General features: G+C 47.8%; 1 protein-coding gene across 1 annotated transcript; it reads right to left on the bottom strand.

The window, feature by feature from the left end:
- Window positions 1-2,123: 2,123 nt before the first annotated feature.
- Window positions 2,124-12,806, bottom strand: AIRIM (AFG2 interacting ribosome maturation factor). Its single transcript, XM_063700256.1, is given in 6 exon segments — window positions 2,124-3,714; window positions 3,873-3,991; window positions 6,846-7,025; window positions 10,166-10,446; window positions 10,785-11,111; window positions 11,113-12,806. Coding segments are annotated over 6 exon segments (1,149 nt in total). The 5' UTR covers window positions 11,317-12,806; the 3' UTR covers window positions 2,124-3,676.

Genomic DNA, 12,806 nt, shown 5'->3' with positions numbered 1-12,806 from the left:
AGAGAGCACCCAAGATGGAAGCTGCAGTCTTTTTTACCTATTTCAGAAGTGACATCCTACCACTTGTGTAGTATTTTATTCATCAGAAGTATATCTGTGGCCGGGCACGGTGGCTTACGCCTGTAATCCCAGCACTTTGGGAGACCAAGGGGGGCAGATCACAAGGTCAAGAGATCGAGACCATCTTGGCCAACATGGCGAAACCCTGTCTCTACTAAAAATACAAAAATTAGCTGGGCGTGGTGGCACATGTCTGTAGTCCCAGCTACTCGGGAGGCTGAGGCAGGAGAATCACTTGAAGCTGAGAGGTGGAGATTGCAGTGAGCCAAGATCACGCCACTGCACTCCAGCCTGGTGACAGAGCGAGACTCTGTCTCAAAAAAAAAAAAAAAAAAAAAAAAAAGAAGTATATCTGTCAGTCCAGCCCATCTGGAAGGAGAGGGGAGTACACAAGGGCATGAATACCAGAGGTGGGAGCACTGGGGGCTGTCTTTGAGGATACCTACCCACCACACTCACACAGGCATAGTATTTTTGGAAAGATACACTAGAAACATTCAATATTGGTTGCCTTCAGGGAAGGGAATTGGGAAACTCCCACCTCAGCCTCCCAGATAGCTAGGACTACAGGCACACACTACCACACAGGGCTCTTTTTTTCATAAAGACAGGGTTGCCCAGCTAGTCTAAACCCCTGACCTCAAACCATCCTCCCACCTTGGCCTCCCAAAGTGCTGGTACAGGCAAGAGCCATTGTGCCCAGCCTAAACATGCTCTTGCATACCTATTTTACAATATTGATACATTACTTAAAAAATAAATCAAGCTTGGTGTGGTGGCTCACGCCTGTAATCCCAGCACTTTGGGAGGCCGAGGCAGGCAGATCACTTGAGGTCAGGAGTTGGAGACCAGCTTGGCCAACATGGCGAGACCTTGTCTCTATTAAAAATACAAAAATTAGGCGAGCATGGTGGTAAGCACCTGTAATCCCAGCTCTTTGGGAGGCCGAGGCAGGCAGATCACTTGAGGTCAGGAGTTGGAGACCAGCTTGGCCAACATGGCGAGACCTTGTCTCTATTAAAAATACAAAAATTAGGCGAGCATGGTGGTAAGCACCTGTAATCCCAGCTACTCGGGAGGCTGAGGCAGGAGAATCGCTTGAACCTGGGAGGCAGAGGTTGCAGTGAGCTGAGATTGTGCCTCTGCACTCCAGCCTGGGTGAGAGTGAGACTCTGTCTCAAAAAAATAAATTTTATTTTCAATTTAAAAAGAACAATGAAAAATATGGCATTTTAACAGACAAAAAGCTAAGAGGGAACAAAATAAAAACAACAATTATACTTAAATACTATATAGTTATTACTGAGCACCATAAATGTGCTTGTTTCTACTTAGCCATTACTTGCTTCTATGAGGGAGGTTTAAAAACCTCTTTATTACACATGCATACACATAAGTGAGCATCTCCCACTTGTAGAGCAAAATACAAACGCTTGAGCTGGGACTCACAATCCTCTTCACAATTTGGTTCCAGTCCACCCTTACTGACCCACTTCCTGCCATCCTTCTATCCATCTGTGAACTTGTTATTTGTGATACTGAACTATTCTTTGCCAGTTGTGGAGGGTAAAGGCAACAAGCACAATGCCTGGCACACAGCTAGCTTTCGTCAAGTGTTGGCTTCCATCCTGCCTCAAACGTGGCCTTTGTTTAGATTATCCCCTGTGCATGGAATGCCCCGCACCCCTCTCCTAGCCCCAAGTAAAATTCCCTTCAAGGCCTACCTCAAATGTCACTGTCATCAAGAAGGAGTTCCACAGGCAATTAGTTATCATCTCTATTCTCCCACAGCACCTGTTTTTACCTTAACTATAACACTTTTATTATTGTATTACAACTTAAGTCTCTGCAATCCAAAGTCTGGTCCTTGGACCATTAGCTGAGACTTCATTTGAAATGCAGAATCTGGGCCCCATCCCAGACCTACAGAATCAGAATCCAAATTTTAACAAGATATCAGTGACTTATTTGCACATTAATCTTTCCCTGGTGGAACTGTGAGCCTTTCTAGGGCTCTCTTTTATTTCTGTCCCCAGAGCCCAACATAAGACTTGACACTCAAATGCTTTTTAAGTTTTATTTGCAATACTTATATGATAGATGTTTTTTAATTCCTGGAAAAATAAATACACATTATTAATAATAGTTATCTGGTAGATGGATAATGGTACATTTCTATGTAACATTTTCATTTTTTGTAATCAGAATGTATTACCTTTACAGATAGGCAAACACAAAGATTTGGGAAAATGCATGTAAAATCTAAGAAAAAAGGTAAATTGTAGATATAATACATTCACAAAAAGAATATAACTGTGTTGAGCTATATTTACAGATATAAAAAGATGAACAAATTACATTAGGTTTTTTAAAAAAAGACAACCTAACAGTATGTATCGATGATACCACGTTTGTTCTTTAAAAAAATTTGTGAATTGGTCAGGAGCAGTGGCTCATGCCTGTATTCCCAATATTTTGGGAGGCTGAGGTGGGAGGATCCCTTGAGCTCAGGAGTGAGCTGGGCAATATAGTGAGACCCTATCTATATTAAAAGAAAAAATTTGTAAATAGACACTGAAAAGGTACCTATCAAAGTATCTCTAATGAAGTTTGTTTTACAATTTTCTACATTTTACATTTTTTCTAGTTTTCCTATGATCTTTATAAAAGCTTATCACTTATAAGAAAAAAAGTTATTTTCATTTTTGAAAAATATCTATACCCTTTACTAAGTCCCTTTACATTCAATGACCAAGATTCCCACAACACCCTGGGAAGCTGAAAGATCTGAAAGTAACACGGCCATTACATAGATGAAGGCAGCAGGCCTTGGAAATGTAACCCCGATGGACTGACTCTGGGCTGGCATTCTCCCACCCCTGCGGCTACTCCAGACTCAGAGGAATGTGGCAAGTCAGATGCCAGCTTTGGCCAAAAAAACTCCTGTCATTTTAGGAGTGTCACCATGCCCAGTTACTTCCTCTGAGATGGTAACAGCAATAGGGGAACACTTCAAAGACAAAGCATTCAGAATGATTCATGCTGCACCACCTCCCCCTGGTGGCAGGTTCTGGAAATTGGCTTGAGGATAACTATTGCAATTGGTCAAAATTTTTAAAATATATTTTCTGTCAAAATCACCCTTATTTCTTTAAATCATCAAAACCACTTTTTCTTTTGTCAAGGATTCAGGTATTGACAAAAGACACAAAACCAGGACCTGGTGTCAACCAGACAATACTTTGGATGATGCCAAGGGCAGTGTGGCTCTTTGTCTCTTGTCCTTGCTTCCCCACCTCTTCAGGTCCACAATAGAGGAAAGACACTATGTTCTTCAGCACCGTCTTTCCTGTTGTCTCTCTGGCTCCATCCACTTCCCTGAGCCTCAGAAAAGGGCAAGGCATGGCTCACATACTCTCAGCCACGGCCTGGCATGCTGCAGCTCCAAAATCAGACATCTAGGCGCTAATCCTCCCCAAGACCCAGTCCTCAGGTTCAAGGCACTGATATTTCAAATATGTCAGACTGAAATACTGACGTTTCTTTAGAAACATCAGGGTTCAGAATGTCAGTCTTCAACTGTGGTGCCCGTGGTCTCCAGATACGCACAGCTTCCTTACTCTTCCAGGAAGAAGGAAACATTCAATAGGATATCTGAAATAGGAAGAGAGAAAAAATGGCATTATCACCTCTCCCGAGAACATAAAACACACAGAGGCACAGCAAGGGCACCTTCCTAATGCTTCCAAAGAGGCGAGCCACAGGGAGAGAAAGGAGGAGAGGAGACACAAAGGAAGAACACAAACCAGTACCTTGTACAAGATCTTGGTGTTCGTCTTTTGAAATTCGGTCCCAGGCCTTGGGCAAAGCTTGTATGTTTGCCAAGTCTCCCCACTGGATAGAGGAAAGAAGATACTTTCTCTTCAGGTACCTTTCTGGAAGTTAAGGACTGCTCAAAAGAAAATGCAGTATGCTGAAGTGAAAAAAAACACCCTGGTGAGAACCAGAGGGAGCTATAAAAGTGAAAGTGCAGATATCCTTACATTTTACCAGGTGCGCCTGATTCACCTATGCTACAAATATTTCCTGAGCAACTGTTTACTAACATGGCTTTGTGCTACAGGGAAAGAGGAATGAAACCATCCCTGAAATCTGGGATCTCAGCATGGTGAGGACAAAACCAGATCCTGAAAAGAAAGAACAAAAGGTACATGAGAGGTAAAGCTAGTGGAGGTTCAGAGGATAAATACATCCAATTCAGAGGAAGCAGGGACACCCCAGCTGGTAGGAAACATGAACAAAGGCACAGAGGTGGAGATGCATAGAATGAATTCAGGGAAAGCAAATCTTCCAGTCTGCTCAGCATGGACGCCACATGGAGAGCAGTCAGAAAGGCTGAAAGGTGGGCTGAGCCAGAACAGAAAGAACACCAAGTACCAACGCAGGGCTCTGAACTTTATCCCATTAGCAACAGGAGCTATTCCTATACAGTACAGTACAATTCTGATCCTAAGTATCAGGATCAGAACCAGACTTCCTGCAGATATAGAGGTCATTCATTGGAGTCAGCTTAGAAGGAAAGAAACTAGACAGAGAAACCTGTCAAGAGGCAATTAAGAGTCCAAGTGAGAGCTAAGAAGCCATGTAAGCAGCAGAGGGGATGGGGACGGAGAGGGAAAATCAAAGAAGCGCCAGGGAAACAGAAGGAAAGGACTTGACAAGTGACTGTGTAAACATTCTAACACATAGCAAGTGCTTAGTAATGTCAGCCGCAGCTCTTGCTCCTTCTGCCCATGCTCCTGTTGCTGTTACTACTGCTGCTACCAATGCATTTAAAAGGGAAAATAAGCCGGGCGCGGTGGCTCAAGCCTGTAATCTCAGCACTTTGGGAGGCCGAGGCAGTAGGATCACCTGAGGTCAGGAGTTTGAGACCAGCCTAGCCAACATGGTGAAACCGCTTCTCTACTGAAAATACAAAAATCAGCCAGGCGTGGTGGTGGGTGCCTGTAATCTCAGCTACTTGAGAGGCTGAGGCAGGAGAATTGCTTGAACTCCGGAGGTGGAGGTTGCAGTGAGTCAAGATCGCGCCATTGCATCCCAGTCTGGGCAACAAGAGCAAAACTCTGTCTCAAAAAATAAATAAATAAAAGAGAGAACTGGGTGGGTTCTACGACTCAAGGAAAAGGGGGCTGAATTTGAGGGCTAGATTGAGGACTTCAATTTTAAACTTGAGTTTGCAGTTCTAAGAACAATCCAGTTGGAGGCATCTGCAGGAAACCAAAAGTCAAGACCAGAGACAAGAAAAGTTGGGGTTTGGGAATTATTCACATGAAGGCAGAAACCTAAGCTAGAGGCTAAAATCAGGTGTCAGACAAGAATTGAGAGAAGACCAGGCATGGTGGCTCACACCGGTACTCTTAGCACTTTGGGAAGCCAAGGAGGTAGGATCATCGAGGCCAGGAGTTCAAGACCAGCCTGGTCAACACAGCAAGACCCCATCTCCTAGGCAAAAAAAAAAATTTTTTTTGAGAGAAAAATGTTAGAGCTTCAACTAACTGGTCTTTCTGCTTTTACCCTTGCCCCCACTACCCCAAATCTTACCCTAGAACAAAGCCAGAACAATACTGTTAAAAACATAGGTCTTATCCTGTTACTCCTTAATCAAAAGTTTCTAAGAGGTTTTTCTGTCACTCGAATGCTTTTTTTGGGGGGTGGGGTGGGGGGGTGGTTTGACACAGGGTCTTGCTCTGTCACCTAGGCTGGTGATCACACCCAAGCTGGCGATCAAGGCTCACTGCAGCCTTGACCTCCTAGGCTCAAGCAACCCTCCCACCTCAGCCTCCTGAGTAGCTGGGACTATAGCTGCACACCATCATGCCTGGCCCAAAATTCTTTTTTTTTTTTTTTTTGGAGCCAGAGTTTCACTTTATCACCCAGGCTGGAGTGCAGTGGCGCGATCTCAGCTCACTGCAGCCTCGACCTCCCCCAGTTCAAGCAATCCTCCAGCTTCACCCTCCCGAGTAGCTGGGATTACAGACTCCAGGCACATACCACCATGCCTGGCTAATTTTTGTATTTTTTGTAGAGACGGCGTTTCACCATGTTGCCCAGGCTGGTCTCAAACTCTCGGGCTCAAGCAGTCCTCCCACCTCAGCCTCCCAAAGGGCTGGGATTACAGGCGTGAGCCACCACGCCCAGACCCCAAATTCTTTCAAAGACCTTCAAGGCCCTAGAAAGTCGAGCCCCCTGTCTTTCTACCCTCACCTGCTGTTAGGCTCCTCCTCATGCTCCAGTCTAGCCTCCTTACTATTTCCTGAATAGACCAGGAATGTTCTTACCACAAGGCCTTTGCATTTGATGTTTCCTCTGCCTAGTAACTTTCTCTCCCCAAATAGCCACATAGCTCTTTCCCTTACCCTCTTCAGATCTCTGCTCAAATATCACTTTCTCATGAAGCCTGCTCTGACCACCCTATTTTAAATCACAACCCCACCCTCACTCCTCACTTTCCCTGCTTTATTTTTCTCCATAGCACTTATTGCCATCCAGCATTCTACTTTCCTTTTTCAATGCCTGTCTCTTTGCACCAAGAACAGTGCCTGACAGGTAGTAGCTACTCGATAAATTATTAGAGGAAGGATTATACAAAGGAATGCAGGAAGAATCCAAGTTCAGGAACCAAAGAGAACTGACTCAAACTATATAGTTTTCCAATCTTGTGAAAACTGAAATTTGAAAGACTTAGAACAGCTCTGGCCATGACCTGAAATGTGTGCAAAGGATACGACTTTCGATAATGTCTCTCAATATCCTGCAACCATTCCAACATGTCAGCCACAGAGGGGCTCACTGCTGAAGGCTGCAGGACAGCATCAATGCCAACTGTGTCTGCATGTTGCTCATAGATCTGAAACACTCGCTCCACATGGCTGCTGACCATGTCTCGCACCTTGAGGAGGATGGCTCTGCAAGAAAGAGTCTGACATTAGGCAATATCATGAGACATGTATAAAGGAAGGTTTCTCAATTTTGGCACTACTGATATTTTGGACTACATGATTCTCTGTTGTGAAGGGCTGCCCTGTACATTGTAGGACGTGTAGGAGCATGCCTGGCCCCTACCCACTAAACGACAGGTGTAAATTATACCTATACCCTCCATAAGCCATAACAACGAATAATGCCTCTAGATGATGCCAAATGTCCCCTCATAGAAAAACCATCTCCAATTGAGACCACTGGTCTAAGGAGATTAGTGACAGTGTCTTGGAGGTACGGGTGGCTCAAGAATCAAGAAAGGGGCTGGGTGCAGAGGCCTGTTGCCTGTAATCCCAGCTTTGGGAGGCTGAGGCGGGTGGATCACCTGAGGTCAGGAGTTTGAGACCAGCCAATGTCCCAAAACCCCGTCTCTACTAAATATACAAAAATTAGCCAGGTGTGGTGGTGTACACCTGTAGACCCAGCTACTCGGGAGGCACGAGAATCACTTGAACCCAGAGGCAGAGGTTGCAGTGAGCCAAGTTAATGTCACTGCACTTCAGCCTGGGTGACAGAGCGAGACTCCGTCTCAAAAGTGTGTGTATATATAGTTTTTGTTTTTGTTTTTTTATTGAGATGGAGTTTCATTCTTGTCGCCCAGGCTGGAGTGCAATGGCACGATCTTGGCTCACCACAACCTCTGCCTCCTGGGTTCAAGTGATTCTCCTGCCTCAGCCTCCTGAGTAGCTGGGATTACAGGCATGCGCCACCACACCTGGCTAATTTTGTATTTTTTTTTCAGTAGAGATGGGGTTTCTCCATGTTGGTCAGGCTGGTCTCGAACTCCCGACCTCAGGTGATCCACCTGCCTCGGCCTCCCAAAGTGTTAGGATTACAGGTGTGAGCCACCGTGCCCAGCTAATATAATTATTTTTAATTAAAACATTTTTTAAAAAAAAAACAGGTGCAGTGGCATGCCTGTAATCCCAGTAGTTTGGGAGGGCAAGGCCAGAGGACAGCTTGAAGCCAGGAATTTGAGACCAGCCTGGGCAATATGGCAAGACTATCTCCACAAAAAAATTTAAAAATTAGCTAGGTATGGTGGCATGCTTCTGGAATCCCAGCTACTCAGGAAGCTGGCAGGAGGAGTTAGAGGCTACAGTAAGCTATGATCATACCGCTGCACTTCAGCCTGGGCAACAGGGTGAGACTGTCTCTAAAAATAAAATAAAAATAAATAAAAGACAAAATATTAAGTAAAGCACTCACAGGTACTCATAGCACTCCTGGGTTCAAATGATCCTCTTGTCCTTAGCCTCTCAAAGTGCTGGGATTACAGGAGTGAGGCACCGTACCTGGCCTCATCTTTTTTTTGTTTTGCTTTCCTTTTTGTGGAGAATGGGATCTCACTATGTTGCCCAGGCTGGTCTCAAACTTCTAGGCTCAAGTGATCCTCCTGCCTCAGCCTCCCTAAGTGCTGGGATTACAGGCTGAGCTGCCATACCCAGCTGATCTCATCTCTTACCAGGCCTCTGCTCCTATCATACTTTTCTCTCTTTTTTTGAGACAGAGTCTTGCTCTGTCACCCAGGCTGGAGTGCAGTGGGACAGTCTTGGCTCACTGCAACCTCTGCCTCCCGGGTCCAAGAGATTCTCCTGCCTCAGCCTCCCCTCTAGCTGGGACTAAAGGCGTGCGCCACGACAGCCAGTTAACTTTTTTTATTTTTAGTAGAGATGGGGTTTCACCATGTTGGCCAGGCTGGTCTCGAACTCCTGACCTCAAGTGATCTGCCTCCCAAAGTGCTGGGATTACAGCCATGAGCCACCATGCCGGGCAAGTCATACTATTCTCTATGCACACTACTCATACCCACGTCTTGACTCTGTTTACATCTTTTCAACCATTAGGTTTTTAATATCACTTCCTCCTCAGAAACTTCCCCACTCCGCACAAGCCGTACTTACCAATATCTTAGTACATCCCACAATTTAATTCACTGATTGTTTATTTCTTCTACTCAACTAAGAACAGGAACTAAATCTGGTTCATTTTTATATTCTTGGCACCTTGTGCTTGGCATCCCACAAGGTGCCTAATGAACGTATTTTGTACAAATAAATAAAAGGAAAGTCCTCATCTGTGACAGTTTCCTATTAGTCTATGACAGACTCTGTATACTGGAACTTTCTTTTGTTCCAGTTCAAGGAAAGGCCACACATGCCCTGTCTCCCCTCTGTCCTCAATAACCTGTAACTCTCAGCCTGGGCAACATAGTGAGACCCTATCTCTACAAAAAATTTTAAAATTTAAAAAAAAAAAAAATAAATAAATAAATAAAATTAGCTGGGCATGGAAGTGTACGCTTGTTGTCCCAGGTACTTGGGGGGCTGAGGTGGGAGGATCGCTTGAACCAGGGAAGTCGAGGCTACAATGAGCTGTGATTGTGCCACTGCACTCCAGCCTGGGTGACAGAGCAAGACCCTGTCACAAAAAAAAAAAAAAAAAATCTGTAACGCAGACACTGGGTCTGACAACAAGCATATCAGAACTTGGAGACGTGCTACTCCTGGGCACAGAGACACCAATCTACAGCAGAACAAAGTGGTGATTAAGAGCTCTAGCCTTTGTGTCAGGCACACTTGAGTTAGAATCCCAGCTCTACCCTTTTCTAGCTGCGTCACCATGGGCAATCTGCTTAAGCCTCAGTTTCCTACCTGCATGGAATTAAGTGCAGTTAAGTCGCAGATATGTTGAAGAGACTTTATAACGTAATATACATAAAGCCCTTAGCTCTAGCACCTACTAAGTTTACACAGCTCCTCATTGCCTTTTACCAAAGAAAACTATAGGGCAGAGCTAATAGGCTTTCTCCGCTCCTTTTCTCTTCTTCTTTTGTGACTTCTACTAAGCCCACCACTGCCATGCCTAGTCTCTGACAAGGAAAATGCCAGAAAATGGCTTTCTGACCGAGGTCCCACTGCCCCAGATGGTAAGTAAGGAAGGTTGAGATACCTCCACATGCCACGCTTTCAAGGAGAAAAACACCTTCTGGACTGACACTAGCTACATATGAAACACCTCGTTTTAAAATCCTTCCACCAAGAAAGAGCACTACGGAGCTGCTTACAGCCTTTCCCCTAGCTTGTCCAGGACGATGTCACCAGCCGCCAGCTGCTTACGCCTCAGCCGCTCTTTTAAATCTGGGAATGCCCGAAGCGCCGGCACATCCTCAAACCGCAGGTTCTGTGCGGCCTGCAGCTGCTCCGCCAGGTTGCTGAGGGAGGACAGGAGGGGCTGGCAGTCCCGCAGGGCACTCTGCCACAGGCCCTGCTGCTCCTCCACCACGGGGAAGCACTTCTTCAGCGCCTCCTGCACGGCAAGCAGAGGCCGGTCTTGAGTCATCTTCTGCTGAAAAAGATAAAAACAGAAAATAACCACGTTGGGGTGCCAAGTCAGTCGGGGAGGCACTAGGTCGAGGGTGGGCGTCATCTCTGTCATCGTGTTCAGACAGGAGTTGTCTCACCTCCAGAAGCAGGGTTTCTTTTTTTTTTTTTTTTTTTTTTTTGCGGGACGGAGTCTCACTGTCGCCCAGGCTGGAGTGCAGTGGCGCTATCTCGGCTCACTGCAACCTCCGCATCCCGGGTTCAAGCAATTCTCCTGCCTCAGCCTCCCGAGTAGCTGGGAATACAGGTGCCCGCCAACACGCCTGGCTAATTTTTGTATTTTTAGTAGACGGGGTTCCTGACCTCAGGTGATCCGCCCGCTTCGGTCTTCCAAAGTGCTGGGATTACAGGCGTGAGCCACCGCGCCCGGCCTGCCTCAGCTTTCTGAAGGAGACCCTGGTTTCCCCTCGGGAAGGGTAACCAGGATAGGGCAGTCTCCTGCTTCAGAGGATTCCTGGCGTCCAAGCGCCGTCTCTTCTCTGACCTACAGTCCTGTCTCCCCTGCCCGAGGCTGCCGGTCGCGTTCCTGAAAAAGCGGAAAAACTTCCAGACAGCCAAAGCGTGAGAACCCTCCAGGGATTGCACCACGCGCCCACAGTCTCTCTGCGCATGCTCACACGCGACCGCCCCACAAAGCTATTCCGCGGGCCTGCCCGGCTACTGAGTCGCGAAAATATATCGTAGTGCCGCAATGACTTCTGGGTACTGTAGTCCAACATGTGGATTGGCCACTCGGCTTGAAGCTTCCTTGGGATTGGATGTTGGGACCGTCCAAACACGGCGACTTCTCATTTGTCAGCCTGCGGCAGTTTAAATTGGGTGGCGGTGGTGGCATGTCCTGTTAGCTGTGGAGTCTTTTTCTCTTATCTTGCGCCTCCGGTTGTGCCTTAATGACACTTTTGACATTGTGTGTCACAACCAACTGGCAAAAACTAGTAAATCACGGGCTCCTGACGTGGCAGCTCTGGCTAAGATGCAGGTGGACGTCCTAGGTGCCCAGGGAGTTCGGGCGCATTGGGGAGTAGGGTGAAGAAAACCCCGAAACCGAGAGGCTGGAAGCCCGACTTGCGCAGCATAAAAACACCTGCAGGGGGAAAGCCTACATGAGGTACGGGTTGTCATCCCGTCTCATCTTGGCTATCTGACTGATGGAGATCCTCAGGCACCCAGCAGACTGGGGTGTCACCCCCACTACCCACTGCCCAGGGCTGACCTCGGGCGGAAGAGCGACATTCAAATATTTGTTGCATATGGAGCAACAGACCAGGGTGGAAGAGAGAGAAAGGACTTTCCAGGAAGGTCCAGGCTTGCCAGGGCTTCTATGCTTGGACTGCTCTGTCCCCAAGCTCGCTGGTGCCCATCAGGAGCCTGCTTGGCACCTTTGCTTATTTCTTCGATTGTTCCTCAACTCAGAGGGGGAGAGGCAAGATTATCACTCCCATAGCCTATAACATGCACGCTTAAACACAACCCCTCTGACATGGCTTCAGACCGCATCCACAGGTGAAAAGCATCAAATCCAAACAATCAGGCCACAAACCCGTCAAGAGCTCGCCGGTCTGGCCGTCCAGTCGCCGCCCGCCTTGAGACTCAGCCTGAGCTACAGCTTCGAAACTAGCCTCTAGCCTTCTGGGTCTCAGCACAACTCTTGAGCAATCCAACCCTGTGGCCGTGGGCAGATATCAAGATGCACAGTTAGCACCTCCGACAGGACCGCGGCTCGGCGGGGCTCGCCGTCTACACGCCCATTCCCAGGGCCACGGCCACGACACCCAGAGCTGCCTCCTGCCCTGGGCTCCCTGGAGCTGGTGGCCGCGGCTCATGCTGCAGTCACCGTGTGGCCAGCTGCCAAGCGCCACTACTTGCACCTGAAGTCGCAGCCCCGCGCTGCGCACCCAGTCGAGGCGCCAACACGCGAACTGGGCGGGAGTGGCCGGCCCGCGGGGGAGCGAGGAACGACAGGGTTCCCCCCACTCGCTGCCCAGACTGGCCGCGGGATAGCGCGCCCACCCCAAAGCCTGCACCCCTGCTCTGCTCCTCTATCATTCCGTCCCCCTTGCTCCGTCAAACCCTGCCGGGGCTGCTCTGTCTCTGCCGACCCGCCACTTGCCCGAAGTTCGGCCTGGGGAGCTTGGGGCCCTGAGGAGCGCCGACGTAGGCAACCAGCCAGTCAATCAGTCAGAGGGTCACGGCGGCCCCTCGGCTACTCAGTGGCAGCCAGGCCAGAAAGAAGCAGCCGCCGACCCTGGAGCAGAATCCTACAGCCGACCTGACCTAGTAGGCCCCCAGCCCTCCAGAGCTTGGGGTATTGCAGAGCCGCCGCAA

Source organism: Gorilla gorilla, chromosome 1 (assembly GCF_029281585.2).
Source record: "Gorilla gorilla gorilla isolate KB3781 chromosome 1, NHGRI_mGorGor1-v2.1_pri, whole genome shotgun sequence".
Classification (NCBI taxonomy): domain Eukaryota; kingdom Metazoa; phylum Chordata; class Mammalia; order Primates; family Hominidae; genus Gorilla; species Gorilla gorilla.
This window is presented reverse-complemented; position numbering and strand designations above follow the sequence as displayed.